Source organism: Antechinus flavipes, chromosome 4, assembly GCF_016432865.1.
Source record: "Antechinus flavipes isolate AdamAnt ecotype Samford, QLD, Australia chromosome 4, AdamAnt_v2, whole genome shotgun sequence".
Classification (NCBI taxonomy): domain Eukaryota; kingdom Metazoa; phylum Chordata; class Mammalia; order Dasyuromorphia; family Dasyuridae; genus Antechinus; species Antechinus flavipes.
The window spans coordinates 89,309,034-89,328,080 of NC_067401.1; the positions used below are offsets into that span (position 1 = coordinate 89,309,034).

At 33.2% G+C, this 19,047-nt stretch overlaps 1 protein-coding gene across 10 annotated transcripts in view; it reads left to right on the plus strand.

Annotated features, from left to right (window-relative positions):
- Positions 1-19,047, plus strand: part of RGS7 (regulator of G protein signaling 7) — a 677,137-nt gene that overhangs the window by 576,801 nt on the left and 81,289 nt on the right. For all 10 annotated transcript variants that reach the window (XM_051993522.1, XM_051993525.1, XM_051993520.1 and 7 more), the window contains 2 exons: positions 966-1,042; positions 1,177-1,258. In XM_051993522.1, the coding sequence (XP_051849482.1) occupies positions 966-1,042; positions 1,177-1,258 (159 nt within the window). The remainder of the gene's footprint in view (positions 1-965; positions 1,043-1,176; positions 1,259-19,047) is intronic.

Below are 19,047 nucleotides of genomic sequence, written 5' to 3' on the forward strand. Positions count from 1 at the left end.
TTAGACCTTCTTTAGACCGTCAGATAAATGAAGACTTTTAAGTAAATAGCAACAGAGCACAGGTGCTTTAGCTTGGACTCGCTCCACTTTATACCTTTATGGGTTACTGAAATTGCAATCAGATGGTGTAAGAAGTTTATCAACTCTGCCCCATCCTGCCATCTCTCACTCTGTCCATCAGTCTGATGAGTCTCTACAAAATAAGCAACTGTGGTGGAGTGAAGTGATTAGATGGATTTAGTGGTTGCTATGTTTCAGGTACTGTGCTGATATCTGCAACCAAACCCCCAATTTATTCTATATAATGTTTGCATATAATAATTTGTATGTTGTCTATCCCATCAGACTATGAAATCCCTTGAGGACAATGGTGATTTATACCTTTCTTTGTATTTCAAATATTAATACAGTGCCCCAGATCTTCTGACTCTAAATCCAGGATTTCTTCCACTATCACACTGTCAACTTGAACTTAAAGATCTTTATGATGGGGAAAATGTCCTTTTCAACAGAAAGACTTAAGCAAGAACCTGATTTCTTTCTTTTCAGATATTAAGCAAGTTAAATATCATTGAAACTGAGCCAAGGAATGACAAAAAGGGTATAAGCAAAATATAATCTATAGTCAAAGTTAATTTCTTATTATTTGATGGAAAGTGAAAGCACTGAAAGATGCACTGATTATATATCCATAGTGCTTCCTAGTGTAATTCTGAAAACAAAACAAAACCAAAAAAAAAAAAAGATCTTTAGGTATACTGTAGGTTTTTAATTACACTTTTAAAAGATACTACTTTAATTATGGTAATTTTATAAAAGAAAGTAGCTTAAATTAAGGCTTAGATGCATATATGCATCATTTTAATAATAACTCTACATTTGACATTTCAAATAACTCTATCTGTTAGTAATCTATAGCAGAAAAATATGGTCTTAAATCTTCTTAACTTGTGCTGTATTTTCAGGAAAGCTTGGCTAGACTGCAACGAGCATTTGCCCGGAAGTGGGAATTTATTTTTATGCAAGCAGAAGCACAAGCAAAGTGAGTATTTGTGAGTCACGCTTATTTGTGCACATTTGGGAGGTTTTTACCTTGCAAAAGAAGTATTATAAAACAACAAAAATAAGAAGTATCATAATTAGTAGGGTGTTTTCTTATCTCCACATTGTTCACAGAGTTGACAAGAAAAGAGACAAGATAGAACGGAAGATTCTTGATAGCCAAGAACGAGCTTTCTGGGATGTACACAGACCAGTAGTAAGTAAAGGCATGAAACATTTTTCAAGTCTATCATCTCAACCTTTGTCAGAGGAAGAGGCTATTTTGAAATGAGTTGTGTATAAGAGTACATGATTCTCAAATTGACCTGAGAAATAATTAACAAAACATGACCACTTCTTTCCAAAAGTAGGCCAATGTTCAGTAGCATGATATCTGATATTTTATTAAAAATAAATATGATCTGTTTGGCATGGCATTAATGATTTCGATTTTGTCTCATCAATCATATTCTTTTTTCTCTGATCTTCAATATTTGCTTATTCTCTGGCTCTTTTTTCACTGCCTATATCTATTTCTCTATTTCTCTTTCTGTCTATGTGTATGTGTGTATTATATATATGTATATATTCATATATATATAAGTAGATATGTGTGTAAAATACATACACACACACACACACACACACACACACACACACACACACACACACCAATGTCTCTCCTAGTCTTACAAAGTCTTCACTTCACCCTGACATTTTCTCAATTTATAATTCTTCTTCCTGAAAGTCATATTCTTTTAAAATTTGGTTAAATCATTTGTTTCAGAATTTTATACTCACTTTTTGATTGCTTAAGATAGCTTCTGATTTCATGACTTGATTGATTGTGTTGTCTCTGAGATGTCCCCAATGATCCCCTTTTAAGAAAATATTCTATTTCTTCTTTTAATTTGGGGGTTTCAAAAATTCTCCTTCACTTCATTCCTTCCCCTACCCACTGACAAAGTAAACAATATGACATCAGTTATACATATGAAATCGATTCAAAGCATATTTCCATGCTAACTATGTCACAAAAAAACAAGAAAAACAAAAAAAATATTTTTCAGTTTGCACTCACAATTTGCCAATTCCCTTTGTGAAAGTGAGTAGCATTTTTCATCATGAAACCTTCAGAATTATCCTGGATCATCATCTTAATCTGATTAGCTATCTTTCATAGTTGATCACCTTTACAGTATTGCTATTACTATATACAATATTCTCTTGGTTCTGCTTACTCTACTTTGAATCAGTTCACATAGGTCTTCCCAGGACTTTCTGAAAACATTCTCTTTGTCACTTCTTATGTCACAACTTGTTCAGCAATTTTCCCCAATTGATGGGCATCCCTTCAATATCCAATTATTTACTACTACAAAAAGAATTGTTATCAATACCTTTCAGTATATAGATTCTTTTCCTTTTAGTTTCATCTCTTTGAGATAGTGACCAAATAGTAGTATTACTGAGTCAAAGGATACTTACAATTTTATAACCCTTTGTGCATGGTTCAAAATTGTTCTCCAAAATAGTTGGATCATTCCATAATTCCACCAGTGTTTTAAGTGTATTTTCCCACAGCTCCTCTGGAATTTCTTATTTTCCTTTTCTATCATATTAGTCAATCTAATAGGCGAAATAGGGTAACTCAAAATTGTTTTCGTTTTAATTTTCTAATTAATAATGACTTCAAAAATTTTTTCTCTTACCCCCCCATCCAGGATTTACAACAGTATTTTTTTTCAAACACACGTAAAATAGTTTTTAACATTCATTTTTGGAAGATTTTGTGTTCCAGTTTTTTCGCTCTCTACCTTAACTCCCCTCTCCCAAGATAACATTACTTTTCCAATGAACTATCATAAAAGCTTTATAATATGGTCTTTGCCTACTGACTTTAAGATTAATCTCTTCCCTTTGCATTCCATCCTTCAAAGAGCTGTCAAATTGTTATTCTTATAGTACAGATTTGACTATGTCATCCTCTTACTCCAAAATTGTCAATTGCTTCCAAGACTAATTTATCAAATCCTCAATGTGGCATTTAAAGTCCTCCATAATCTTGCCTCTGTTCTATCTTTCCAATTCTATTTCATATTAAACTTTAAATCTTTCTGTGACCGGATTAGATTGACCTGTTCTCTCTTAATATTCCATATTTCACATTCATGCCTTTGAACAAATAATTACTCAAGAATACAATGTACTTTCAAGTCCCCATCTCCTTCTAAAGTCCCTAACTTATTTCAAAAACAGCTTAGACTTTATCTTTTTTTTTTTCACCTTAATTTCTTTCACTCATTATCATTATTTTCCCTCTCAAAATTATACTTGGCACTTAGTCTTTCTTATGGCTTATACATCAATTCAAGCACCTGGAAAAAAAGAAAAAGTTTTGGTTTTGGACTTTTTATCTTCACTATCTAGCACTCTTCCATATGGTAGACACCTAATAATGAGTGCCAGTGCTTCTTATAATAACAATGATTATTTTTTATTCAACTACATATTCAACTAATCACTTAATCTTCCCCTAAATTCCATCACATCAATGAATGCTCATTTCAAACCTACCTACTTGTAGTCTTTCATCTATAGACATTATTATAGTATCTGGGCTAGCTTTCTGGAATGCCTCAGGATCAAAGTCTTTGGTCTTTAGGAGGAAGACTTTTAGGAGGAGAAGTGAAGGGGGCAGGTAAGCTGCCACGTGTCTAGTCAAAGATGGAACCTGGATTTCTGGAGTCTGGAGCCTGAAGTCTTCCCTCCTGAGCATGCTGGAGCAGAGAAACTCTGGCCCTCTCCCTGAGCCCTCCAATCCTTGCCTCCAATTACCTCACCACACCACATTTAGCAGGCGCCAATCCTGAGGAGAGCCATCACATCAACATATCATCTAAGTATATGTTTATAGAACTATTATCTCACATTGAGTAGATAATTAGCCTTAAGTACTCTTCTGTCTTAGATTCAAGACACCTTTTCAGAATTCCAGCCCTCTAGACATTATGAGTGATAAAATCATTAAAAATAATGTTATTAAAAATAATAATAATAAGCAAATTTAGCTCATCTTATGATTATTGTTGCTCAGTTGTTTTTTTCAGCCACATCAGACTATTTGTCATCTCAGTTTGGGGTTTTCTTAGCTAAGTTACTAGAGTAGTGCCATTTCCTTCTCCCGCTCATTTTATAGATGAGGAAACTATGGGAAACAGGTATCAGTTATTTGCCTAGGATCACACAGCTAGTAAATATCTGAAGCTGCATTTGAACTCACAAAGATAAATTTTTCTGGCTTTAGGCCCAACATTTTCTCAACAGTGACATTTAGCTGCTCTCATCTTATGCTACTTTTTTGGTCATTTATTTGCTTTACTAAAATTAATTGAAGTTATTTGAGTCAGACAGTATATGAATAATCAATAAATCAATGGGGAAAGAATTAACTCATGCTTTAAATTTCAGTCGTGACCTTTTTATTTTTAAAGGACACCATCTGTCCTTTCAGGGGTTTTATTTTATAAATTCTACTCAATTTCTTTTTCATCTCTTCTCCTCGTCCTCTCTTTTCCTATACACACACACACACACACACATATAATTTTCTGTTCAGTTGCTTACCTCATATTTCCAGCTTTCTTCTTTCACTCTTCTCCTAGACTTTAGGTGGCAGAGTGAACAGAGTAGCTAGGTCTAGAGTTGGGAAAATCTGAGATCTTATCCTCCCTCAGATTCTTATTAGCTGTGTGACCCTGGGCAAATTATTTAATTTCTATCTGTTATAGTTTCCTCAACTGTGAAATGGAAATATTGTAAAATGTAAAATTCTCACAAAGTTATTGTCATAATCAAATGAGATATCTGTAATGCACTTGGTACAATTCTGGAACATATTAGGCACTTAATAAATGCTTGTTTCCTTCATTCATTTCTTCTCCCAATCCCTATTTACTCATTTTCTCCCTATCTTTTCTTTCTCTATCTCCTATTTCTTTGCCTTCCTTTACTTTTCTCTCTACTTCACTTGTCATTTTCCTACCCCTAGAAATTTTTCTTTTTTCCCCTCCTTTTCTATCCTTTCTTTTACTCTACTATTCCCATTTGTTAATTGTATACTAAGGCTTCATAGTTATTTGTTATTGGTCCAGAGCTTACTAGTCAAGAACCAATAAGATCTATAACAATTTAACTTGAGAAAGAAAGGGGGAAGAGAGAAAGGAAGGAAGGAAAGGAGGAAAGATCTTTTGAACTAAGCAGTGCTGTATTGTAAGAAAACACTTATTACTGGTTGATTCCCAGATGTCTGAGGTATAGAGGACAACGATAGAAAAACAAAACCTATTTTCTATAACAAGACAAAAATTTTATGTATCTTGCTTAGATAATTATGGGATTGTGTACTTCTTAATATAATCAAAGTGCACAATAGACTTGAGAGATGGGAAAAATATCAAGGATCGTGGGAATTAGTACCTTAAGAATGACCTCATAAATATCCTTAAGGAGCAGACCAAAGCTGTACTCAACATGTCTCTTTTATATATTCAGGTTTCAATGTTTGTGAGCTACAGAGCTATTAAATTCTATTTTGAATTTGCTTCTATTTTTTTAATTTTTATAATGTCTGAAGTGGAACTTATCTGGCTGGCTTCCCTTTAAAAAATTAGGTCTTGCTTTATTATGCAATGTGTGGTGAAAACTGCACTGTCACAAACAAAATAAGCATAGCTGATTATTAAATTGTAACCATTGAGATATTTTGCTTATAATTCAATATGGTAAGATTTTTTCTAAGACTATGCCTAATTTGTTCTCTATAATTATATACCAGTCATTCTACCTGGAAATATTATTATTGAGGACTTAAAAAAAACAGTACTTGGATTTACAAAAACCTGGCTTCAAATACTATCTCAAATAAATTCTGATCTTGGGCAATTCCAATTACCTCTATAGTTATCAGTTTCTTCATCATTAAAATGAGGAGTTTGGACTCAATAATCTTTGATATCTCACAAATTCTAAATCTATGATCCTATCATTCTGTGATATTACTATGTAATTCACATATATTGTACAACCAATTCACTTAGGTTAGTATTTTTCCTTTAAAATGTTAATAGCTCTTGGTCTCACAGATCCTTTTGTTCTTCAGGAGTGATGACATCATTCAGACCTTAGTATAAATTCCTTTACTTGTTAATTAGATTATTGATCCTCTCCAATGTCAGCCATGCTAAGAAAAAAAAAGATATTTTAATTTAGGGCTGAGGAAAAGAAAATAATTCAGATCTTATCTATGTGAATATTTCATCTAAGGTGCCAATCAAAATGTATCCATGCCTTCTCATCCTATGTAATGCATGTCCATATTCTCAATAAATCTGATAGGGTGATTCATCCAGTGTACTAGCAACTTCAAAGAGGTGTCGTTCCATTATGAATACCATTGTAATCAGTCAGGAGCTATCATGCATAGACTAACCGTCAGTTGTCATTGTGGAAGAGAAGCAAGATGAAGTATCAGAAAAGCGAACATGATTATATAATGGGGGAAAAACAATTTAACTGATAATTGGAGGGAGAAAAAGCAGGTAATTTTATAGTATGGTCTTTGGGGAGGAAGATAGTCCTAGACAACATTGTTGAAGTAAGAGGAGTTGTGTGGCCAGCAATAACTTGAATAGGGTATCTAGTGAAGAAGAGGGGGAAAACGTAGGAGAATTGTGCTGAAAAGGAAAGAGGAGGATACCAAAAACATACTGTATGTTTTGTAATTTTTTCTTTTCTTTTTTATATTTAATATTTTTATTTTCTTGTTACATGAAAAAAATTATATGTTTTTAAAACCTTGAGTTTCATATTCTTTCCCTTACTCCCAAACTCCAACCCTCTTGAAGAAGGCACATGTAAAGTTATGCAAAACATTTCTATAACAGTCATGTTGTGAAAGAAAATATAGATCCTCACTCCAAAAATATCCTCAAAAAAATAAAGTTAAAAAAGTATGCTTCAATCTGCATTCAGACACAATCAGTTCTTTTTTTCTGGATATGGATAACATTTTTCACTATAAGTCATGGATTACTATATTGCTGAATAAAACAAAGTCATTCACAGCTGATCATTCCACAACTTTGCTGTTACTTTATACATAGTACATTTCACTGCTTAAGTTCTGGATTATTTTCCAGTTCTAGAGTACTTAGCTGCAGTACTTTTCTGAGAACATCCAACTCATAATCCCACAGAGCAATTTTACTCCATCATAATCATATGCCACAATTTATTCAGACATTCCTCAATTGCTGGGCATTGCCCTAGTTTCCATTTCTTTACCCTAAATAGAGATGTTATAAATATTTTTGTACATATAGGTCCTTTTCCTTTAAAAAAATTTCTTTTGGGAATCATGCCTAGTAATGGTATTGTTAGGTCAAAGTATATGCATGATTTTATAGCCCTTTGACTGTAATTCATATCTTTTGATAAATTATCAATTGAAGAATGGCTCTTTTTAAATAAATTTGACTCAGTTCCCTATACATTTGAGAAGTACAATCTTCATCAGAGAAACTTGCTTCAAAAATTTTCCCCCAATTATTGATTTGCTGTGATTAATACTCTCTCACCAGTTTTCTGAATCTGTCTGAGCTGGGCTGAACACTCTTTTTGCCCTAGCGAGACTGACTTTTCTTGAAGTTTTTCCAGTCTACCTTCAGCTAGAGAGTGGTATCATCATGACTCTGTTCAGAATCTCCGTTTCATGTGGTTTTCGAGGGATACAGAGAAAGTTTCAGCTTCTTAGCTTTACTCTGCCACCTTGTCTCCATCCCCTGGAAGTTCATTCTTCCTATTACTATTGCTAACTGTATTTCCCCTCCCCCCCCCCATTTATTGTGTTCTTTCTATTCTTTCACCCTGTCCTTGCTCAAAAAGATTTTGCACCTGACTATTCCCTTTCCTGATATGCCCTTTCTTCTATCACCCTCTCCCCACCTGGGATCTAATTCTCCTTCAATTTCATGGTAGGGTAAGATGGATTTCTAGATCACATTAAGTATATATAAAGATATATATAATTTATTTGAGCAAATTTTAATGATAATAAGGTTCATTCACTCACCCTACCTTTCCCTTCCTCCCCTGCATTGCAAAAGTTTTTTCTTGCCTCTTTTATGGCAAATGATTTACAGAATTCTACTTCTTCCTTTCTCATTCTCCCAGTAGATTCCTCTCTCACCCCTTTATTTTATTTTTTAAGATATTATTCCTTCATATTCACCTCATACCTCTTACCTCTGTCATTCCTTCTGTCATACTAATGAGAAAATTCTAATAAATTATAAGTATGATCCTCACATATAGGGATATATACAGAAAATTTTAGTAAGTCCCTTATGGTATCCCACAATATTTTTTTTCTAAAATATAATCATTCTCTGGGAGCAGATTTCTTAGGGAGCTTCTGAAGGCAGCCTTAGTTTCAGTTCACTTCAATAATCACCTCAAATGCAGCCAGCTGTTAAAAGTTCAGATGCTTTATTGTCTCTTCCAAAATAGTCCAGTTAGTTTTCTTGAGGCCTATCTCCCTCCTTGGTTCCAAGAGCTCTTGTTGCTAGTCCTTTGCCTCTTCTAGCTTCAGCCTCTCTTCTTCCAAATCCCCAGTTCTGCCCGACTACAGTCTCTGGCTTCTCATTATCCTCCATGACTCCTGCTTTCTCCATCTCTCAAAAGTCTCTAGTGCTTGTCCTTTTATATGTTCTTTTAGAGGTGTGAACTCAAAGGTTGACATCTCCTCTGAGAGAGTGGGATTGTGAGTTCTTGACTTGTGAATCTCCCGACTGAATCCTGACTTGTAAATCTCAAACATTAATGTGTGAATTAATGTGAACTCTTAAAGTTGTGAAAGGTGTGAATTCTGAACTAGAGAACTGCTAAGCACGATGCTAAAATTAGACAATTGACATCACTTTGTAAAAATCCTAACAGTTTCACTTTCCTAATTACCACCTTATACTTCTTCTGAGTTCTATATTTGAACATCAAAATTTTATTCAGTTCTGGTCTTTGCATCACAGATGCTTGAAAGTCTTTTATTTTATTGAATATTCACATTTCTCCCTGAAAGATTACATTTAATTTTTCTAAGTAGGTGATTCTGAGTTCTAATCCTAACTCCATTGCTTTCTGGAATATGATTCTAAAACCTCTGATCCTTTAATGAGAAGCTGCTAAATCTTGTGTTATTTTGATGTGGCTCCACTATACTTGAATTGTTTCTTTCTGGATGCTTTCTGGATGCTTTCTGGATGGTCTTTTTGACCTGGGAGTTTCAGAATTTGGCTATACTATTCCTGGGAATATTCATTTTGGGATCTCTCCAGAATGTGATTGGTGGGTTATTTCAATTTCTATTTTACCCTCTGTTTTCAAACTATCAGCGCATATTTTCTTGATAATTTCTTAAGACGATGTCTAGGCTCTTTTTTTAAATCATAGTTTTCATGTAGACCTTTTTTTCCCCCCCTGCGGAAGTTGGGGTTAAGTAACTTGCCCAGGGTCACATAGCTAGGAAGTGTTAAATCTGAGACCAGATTTAAACTCAGGTCCTTCTGACTTCAGGGCTGGCACTCTATCCACTGTGCTATCTAACTGCCCCCAGAACAATAATTTTTAAATTATTTCTCCTGGATCTATGTTCCAGGTTCATTGTTTTTCCAATGAGATATTTTATATTGTTTTCTATTTTTTCATTTTTGGGGACATTTGCTCAATTCTAATTTTCAAGGATTTTTTTTTCCTCAGTGAGCTTTCCTATTTCCTTTCCCATTTGGGAAATTTTTCTTTTTAAGGCATTCTTTTCCTCATACTAACTTTTTTATTTTTCCTTTTACATCACTCTCAATTCTCTTCCCAATTTTTCCTCTATCTTACTTAATTTTCAAAATCCTTTTAGAGCTTTTCCATGGCTTGAGACCAATTTTTATTCTTCTTGGAGGTTTTGGATGGGTAAGCTTTGACCTTATTATCTTCTTCTGAGTGTGTATTTTATCTTCCTTTTCACCATAGTACCTTTCTATGTCAGAATCTTTTTCTGTTGTCTGTTGTCTGTTTTCTGCTCATATTCCTAGCCTATTACTTGGCTTTTACCTTTTTGTTAAAATAGCTCTCTATTTTTAGGTGAAGAGTACACTCTTCAAACTGTTTTCAGAGTCATTCTAAGTATCTGAACCTAAGCACTCTTTTTCTATCCTGGAACTATAAGGATTGCTTTGCTGTGGCTATAAGTTCCAGTGTGCTAAAGCAAGAGAGTCCTTCCTCAATGCTAGTAAAAAGACTTACTGTGAGCTGAAACAACTCTGGAAACTGCCTTTGCAACCATCACCCATGCCCACTCCTAGTTTCCCAAGGCTCGCTCACCCTACTAACAAATCTTTCTTGCTGGCCTTCCAAATTATATTTGTTGTCTGTTGAGTGAGATGTCTGGAAGCAGCCAGTACCACCACTGATCCAGAAACCCAAGGCACATTTTTCCTGCTTTGATGGTTCTGGGACTCTGAGCTGGGGCCAAGATTGCACATTGGACTCTACTGTGGTGCCACAGATCTTTCCTGCTGACCTTCTAAGTTGTCTCCAGATAAAAAAGTTCCACTCCATCTTTTTGTGTGTTCTGATATCCTAAAATTTATTTAGAATCATTAATTTAAAGGAATTTGGAGTGATATGGGGGAGAATCTGGAGAGTTCCCTGCCTTTATTTGATCATTTTGGCTCTGCCTCCTCCAATGCTTTGTAATTTTAACATAGGTGAAAAAATGGGATAGTAAAAAAGCATTGGACAGTAAGTCATGCATTCTGGATTTTAGCTTAGCTTCTGATAATTACTTGTGTGACTTTGAGAAAGGGACTTAATCTTTTAAAGCTTCAATTTCCTCATCAATAAAATAAGACAGCTGGGATAGTGAATGTTCATAGTCTTTTCTGGTCTTAAAGTCTATGACTTTTCACGTGAACATAGAAAATTATCTCTCTCCCCCAGATTTCTGCATTTGATTGCATCTATAATATTCTCGAAATCCCATAGAAGCAAGATGCCCATCATTTTTATTTTCTAAAGGAAAATAAGCAGTACTCACAATGTTCTGTATGTTTTTAAGCAAGGGACTCCACTCATTTGATGTTTCCCATTTGCCTTTTCTTGCTGGATAACACTGCTGTTCTCTGGGCTTCCATATATTGACAGAAGGTTAATTCAGAGGTTTAGAAACAATTTTATGTTTTCAGGAAATGCCAACACTCTTCAAATTGTCATTTTCTCATAGACAGGAGGTGCTCTACTCCTGACTTGTTTTTTTGGTACTTTGATTTCTCCATAGATGTTAATGTGCAAAGGTGATACTGTTAGTGACTTTGGAGTCAGGATGCTACTTAAAAAGCTTTTTTGTTGTTTTTGCCTTTCTTGTATATTTCTTTTTATCTTTTAAAAAACTGGTCCCTAGTATAGGCATAGGATAGCTAAAATTCTCCCTCTAAGAGTTCCAATGTAGTGAATAAAACTGAAATATATCCATAGCAGGACTCAATAAATAGAGGTATGGTAAGGGGAGAGAATTATGATGAAATTCTAAGTGACTGAGATAGCACATGTCTCATTGATTTAAGTTTGCAGCTGTTCTAATCAGCACTCTACAAAATATAGTTGGGGGTTGAAGAGAGGTTTTTCTATCCATTGTTAACATATGCAGAAATTAGTCTTAAGAACGAAGTTTAACAGATGTTCATGAGATTGAATCTCTGTTTTATACCAAGTCTTTTACCAAGCTGATCAAAATGTCTGTTTTTGCCCACATATAGTGTGACTGGATTTTTGTCAAAGAATCATGGACAATAGTTCTGAATACATAGGCTCTAGATTTACCTCTGCAACCATGATTGTGCCCCTGAATAAGTCCCTTAACCATTTTCTACCTTTGTAACAAGTTTAAATCAATATCACCATGGTGACTGTTCTAGAGATAGAAAGACTTACTTATAAAATGAGAGTTGGATTAGATGATCTCTAAGGTTTCTTCTAGTTCCAGGTAATGTTCTCCTATTATTGAGCCTTGACTTGTTGCTGTTGTTTTTTATCTGAAAATGAAGGATAAAAGTTTATGTGTGTCTATATATGCATCTATATATGTATACATACATTTATTTGTATATATATATATATATGTATATATAATTATATTTATATACACATATGGATTTTTGGATTTGGTATTATCATTAAAAGACTAGGAATCAGAAGTTCTGGGCTCAAAATTGACAAAATGATGGAAGATATCGATTGAAACCAAAGAAACAGAAAAGTTCCCTAACTCCCACCTGAGTGAAATCTGGATTGATTTATTAGGCTATGGAAAGTACAAATAGCACATACATAAGTAACTTATAAAATGGATTCCATCCCTTATAAATAAGGAAAACCTTAATAAAGTGAGAGAAAAAAGTGATAGTATTATCATCTTTTAAAAAATAAAGTAAAAATATGTTATTAATATGTATATTAAAATCTCATAAGATCTTAGGTTTTTGAACTAGAAAAAAGAATCAGATTAATAATGAAGAAAATAGTTGTGGACTATCTCTGCTAGTACAAAATACTTCATTCAATTCTTTGTTCTGTCTCATCTTTGCTGATATTTATACTTTTAATTTTGTTCTCTTGTCTTATTATTATAGCTAGTATTTCTGGAGTTATGTCAAGTAATAGTGAAGATAAGGGGCATATTTTTGCTTTGTTTGAACAGGTAAAGCTTTAAGTCTTTCTGCATTGCATACAGCACAAAATTTTTGATTGAAATATTGTTCTTTGTCCTTTATTCTCAAAGAGGACCATGACATCAAAGAGGTGATGCCATGACATGAAAGTGAATTGGATTTAAATGAGAGCAGCTCTCTTCTCCATTGTCATATGAGTTCAGTGGCAAGATGTGTATCAGGATGTGATTTTGATAATAATTAAAGCAGTTGTCATGCATGCCTATGCTTTTTAGGGCTTTTTTAAAACATAAATTCTAAGTTTTGCCAAAGGATTTCCCCCCATCTATTGAAGAAATCTTGTTTTTTATTAGCTTCATATATTTATATAATTATATAAGATAATCATTTTTCTATTGTTTAACCATCTCTGAATGAAAGTACTATGGCTAGCTAAGAGGATTATAGCATATTGTAAAAAAAGATTCTGGGAGTGGAAGTTTTGTGGCAAATTGGTACCCACATACTCTAAGATCAAAGTCCTTCCCTGATCTTTGCACAGGAGGTTGCCATGGAGTTAAGTACAAAAAAATTGTCTAAAAGTGCCATAAACATAGGAATCACAGAGTTGTATGAGAAGTGAGTGATGGCAACTGAAGCAGAAGATCTAGGGCATAGACCTAACCTCCAAAAACTAAAAGTTACTCTATTTGTTGGTCTTTTGCTTTGTAATTCTGTAAGAATTCTGTAAGAATTACCTTGAATATTTTTTTTCAATGAATCTCTTAGAATTGCTGAAATTTCTATTTTTTTAAAGAGTAACACCTCTATTATTTGTTATGGTGAATTGGAAAGTATTGCCAATAGAAATTTCTACTACACCAGATAGTAGAGATCCCCAGGATTCCCTAAATTATTTCCCTTCTTATTCTTTTGTAGTTTGCAGACTGTCCTCTGTGATGGAAAAGACAGGTGAATTTTGCATTCCCAGTGTCATTTTGTAAGATTGTAATTTGCCCCAAGAAGTGGATTTATCATATTGTTTTCCTTCACAATATAGCTTTAAAATATTCTCTATGTTTTGTTTTGTTTTTTTTTTTTTTTTTTACTCTAAAGAGGAGATAAGCCAAGTCCTTCCCCTCTTACCTGTCTAACTGATGGCATCTATTCTGAGCACAGCAGACAAAAATTACCATAGATTATACAGTCAAAAATAATGGAAGAAAGAGAATGAGAGAACTGATCAGTCCTTCCAGCTTTAAAGATGCAGGCAGGAAACCAAAAAGGCCATCACATTTATGGAGTAGAGGATAGAGCAGGCTTCCTGTTAGGCAAACTAGGTGTATTAAAAAAAAGTCCTTTAAGGACAATCTCATGTTAAAACTTCACATGCCCAAAGAAACCCAGATTTTAATAGCTATATGCCAGATAAATAGGAAATAACTAACACAAAGAAGGCAAAAAATACTTCCTTTAGAATCTAAGATTTTAGCTAGAGATAAATGAGATGAGAAGGAAGGATATTCCAGACCTGGGGGACAGTTAGTGGAAATATCTGAATTCCAGCCATAGAGCATCTTATTCAGAGGTTATGTACTCTATTTCTAATCATTTTTTTAAATATAAATTTTGGGGGAAAATTACCTTGTGTAAGCTCCCTGTAATGTTCCTACATTTGCTTCTTTAAATTTGCATCTTACTGTTTGTCACTGGACCTTCTTTTGCCTGCATGGCAGGAATATATACACCATTCTAATTCTGGCTAGTCACTTTGTCCACCTTCATGGGAAAGAGGACAATATCATTCCATAATTTCCCTCCACTAGTTTCCTGGCCTGCAGGAGAGGGAGAGGAACTTCCCATTCCATCAATAATTCCACTTAGGCTTATTAGATTGCTTATATCAATGCTTCTGTTGTTCAAAAAATTAAAGGAAATAGCCTTTTCAAAGCATAATTTCATGAACAATTCCAGCTAAAAGCAGGGTTTTATTTAGATGACTTATCAGAAATACTTTTGATTCTATAAAGGGAAGAATCATTTATGAATATTTCCATACTTTTGGTAAAACTACATTATATTCACATCAATAGAATTGATGAACCTATAAATTAGATCTCAAGGTATTAGTAGAATGATTTATTGTCTTGTCTAGCTGTTAAGAAAAAATCATTATGACTTTGAAACACTCTAGCTTATTTGGAGAAGTAGGAAATGTGTCATGTCCCTAATGGTTGCAATAGTACAACTACATTGTAAATCATAATAACCTTGATGAAAGCAAGAATGCATTGGATAGGTAGAAATAACTTCAATCTACAAGTCAATGAAACAGTGTGAAAATGACATTTTATGACTCAGTCAACACATGAATCCCAAATTTCACAGCAATCATTAATCACAAATAAAGAAATAGCATTTATGTCTTTCTTACTATTTTCTAATAAGAAAAATTAATAATTGAGAATGCCTGCTTAAGAATAGCCCTTGAATTGTGCTGAAAAAAAAGTATGAAATATGCAAATAAGTTGGAGAGTCTATTGTCCAGTAATACAACAAATAAAAGATCAGTATTAATATTTCCTAATATATCACTTTAAATGTATATGATGCTTTAATGAGATTATTCCAAAGTGTGTCTAACATAAATATTGTAGAATATTCAAAAATACAGATGACAATGAATGGAAACATGATCAGTCTGAGTGAAAATGGATGTAGATTTGACTCTTACTTTTGACAAATTTTAATGATGTAATAATCATGACTAAGCTGTTCAATAATAGCCAATAAAAATTTATTAAGCATCTACCATGTGCTACACTGTTCTAAACATTGGGATTACAAAAATATATAAATTATTATCCTGCTCTCAAGGAGTTCTAAGTCTAATGGGAAGACATCTCACAAACAACTATGACTAATCAGTTATGTACAGGATAGATAAGAAATAATAAACAGAAGTAAGGCATTATAGAACATAAAGACTTCTTGTAGAACATGGAATTTTAGATGGATTTTGTAGGAAGTCAAGGAAGCCAGGGGGCAAATATGAAGAGGAAAAGCATTTCAGGCATGGGAGACAGTGAGGGGAAATGCTAGGAGTTGAGGTGGAAAGAGTTGTTTGAAAATCAGCAAGAAGGCCAGTGTCACTAAATGAAATAATATGTGAACAGGCATGTAAAGTATAGGAAAACTAGAAAGATAGAGGAGGAGGGAGGAGAATAAATGTAAAAGCTCTCAGTCCCCTCAGATACCTCACTAAGAAATCCTGGAGGTCCATATGAGATTCAGATCTGCACCAGTGCAAGGAGTTTCTTCACTTGGAATTTTCTAGACCAATGACAGCCTAACTCTAAACTGGTTTCCACATAAAAGAACTTGTATAAAAATCAGTGACATAAAGACAAAGAGTTAAGAAGTTAAATAGGCATTAATAGGATTTCTGACACACAGCTATTTCAACATGACCAAGTCACTTATATTCTTGAAATCTCAGCAATCTTAAGCTCTAATTTATAGAAAGATTATGGTCTGTATTGATGGGCCAACTTTTCATATTGACAAAAAAATCACACCATTAAGGCAATTTATTCTAATTATGTGGAAAAGGGCCGGCCCTGATTTCATTGGTACAGGGTACTCCCAGTGAGCAATTTCCTTATCAATGTAGGTAGATACATGTCTGCAATTTACAGTGTTAAAAAGAACTTGATTTGCCTAAAGTCCCATAGCAATATGTATCCAGGGTGGGATTTGGACCTAAGATTTCGTGATTGCCCGAACCACTCTCTTTCCACTATGTCATGCTGCTTCTCATTTGCATTTATCCCCTTTCCGCATATACTTTGATCTTATTGCACTCACCTGTTGGAGGTTATTTATTTTAATCTCCTCATTTTATAGGTGATATAAATATCACTAAGACTTAGCGAGATTGGACTTCAGTGAAAGGCTAAGTGATAATGGGTATATAATAAATGCTTGGCTAAGTGACAATAGGTACATAATAAGTGGTAAAAATTTAGTAAATAAAGTGTGTTTGAATTAGAAAAATAAAAATGAGAGATACTCCTTAAAAAAATACTGTTGTTTGAAATTTGTAGTTAAAGTCCCTTTATTTTCTCAAGGAACTAATATCTAGAATGATCTTGCAGAAAATCTCAGGAAACATGATGATGCATATTCAATATAACTATTAAAGCAAAGAGATTATATGCTAACTCTTTCAGCCATTCTTGTCTACTCATGTTTTCTTATCCTTCTTACCCAAATTTCCATTCCTAATATTTCTATCTAAGAAGAAATAACCAAGGTTAGAACAAACATTCAACCACTTGAGTGAATATTCCATTATCATCAGTCTGTTTAGTAGAATACTAAATAATAATATTATAAAATACTAATATTTCTATCTCTACTAAATTTTTTCAATTTATTATACTAGGTGATGCATTGATTTTTTAAAACAACTTTAACTTTTTTTGCATATGATTATTTTTAGTTCATTTTGATATGACCAGTATGCTTTAAATCACATATGAAAAAGATCCCAAGGATTTGTTTTGTTTTTTAAACCCACATCTTTATATTTCCATTAAGATACAAGTTTCAGATTAACCTCAAAATGTCCAGATTTATGATGCAATTTAAATAAAATAATTTTCTATTATCTAATGATAATATCCCTTTATTCATTTTAGCTTCATAAATATAATTTACAAATTATTTACCTTGGTTATGAAAAGGCAGAAAGGGAGTTATCCAAACAAAGTCATCTGCCGAACATTCATTTTAATTTTATTTATATTACACAATCCTGCTAATAAAAACTTCCATAATTCAACAACAGGGAACACTTAATCCTTAAAAAGCCTTTATTAATTTTCATAAAGATCTATTCCTTTACAATTTTATTTCTTTTCTGGTATGGAGGTTTATATTATCACAGGGAATATACATAATCTTTAAACAGAAGGCCTAAATTATGAGAGCTTGCAAACTTTAAAGATACAAGATAATATAACTGCAACAAAAACAAGTAAGAAATTTAACTGATAACCATAATAGTTATTTACCTTTAGTCCCCAGATATTTCTACCTATGGAAAAATAAGTAAGCTTAGAACAGATAACCATTGAACCAGTTAGCCAATGTTCTATTAAAACCAGTGCAGTGAGAGCACTAGGCCAGGATGAGGTGAGTTCAAATCCAGCCTCAAATATTTAGCTGGGTGACTCTAAACAAATGATTTAACATATTATTTACCCAAATTTATTCATCTATAAAATATGCTGGAGAAGAAATGGCAAATCATTTTAGTATCTTTGCCAAAAAATCCCAAAAAGAGCCATAAAGAGTCAAGTAAACCAGATAATATCAATACTTTGGATACTTGAAAAGACAAAGAAGTTTTCAAATCAGATCTGAATAGAAACTCTGCTATATTATAAGCTAAAATATTTATGAAGTCAATTTAGTTTCACCAGACATCCCCAATTTATGGAAGGATTAAGTTATAGTCATTAGCATTAAATTAACATATACTTATAAAGAGCTAACTACAAACTGATTTCTTTTTTACTTTATAAGGATGAAGGTCAAAGATCCCCATCTTTAATTTATTTTTATTCTGTCTGCACTTCAGTACTGGGATAAAATGAGTGCTCACTAACTACTTAGTTAACAATGAATGAATGAATGAATAATGTTTTAGTTGAAAAAAATGAAAGGCAATCACAGGGTAAGTTCTTTTTCCAATAATATTTTCAGTATATACCACAGAATTCCTTTCACTGACCTCCAGGAATTTATTATTGTTTTTAAATAGTTAAGGGTAAGAAATTTTCTATCATTTTTTGAGTTTTTCTTTTTTTTATTAATATAACTTTTTATTTTCAAAATACATGCAAAGATAATTTTCAATATTCACCCTCAGAAAACTTTATGTTCCAGATATGTTGTCCTCCTTTCCTCCTATCTCCTTCTGAAACTAGACAGAAAATAATTCAATATAATTTAAATATGCAATTCTTCTAAATATATTTCCACATTTATCTTGCTGCATAAGAAAAATCAGACCAAAAAGGGAAAAAAAAATGAGAAAGGAAAAAAAGACAAGTCAACCACAACAAAAAAGATGAAAATACTATGTTGTGATCCATATTCAGTCCCCATAATCCTTATCTGCATCCAAATGGCTCTCTCCATCATAAATCTATTGGAATTGAGATTAATCACCCTATTGTTGAAA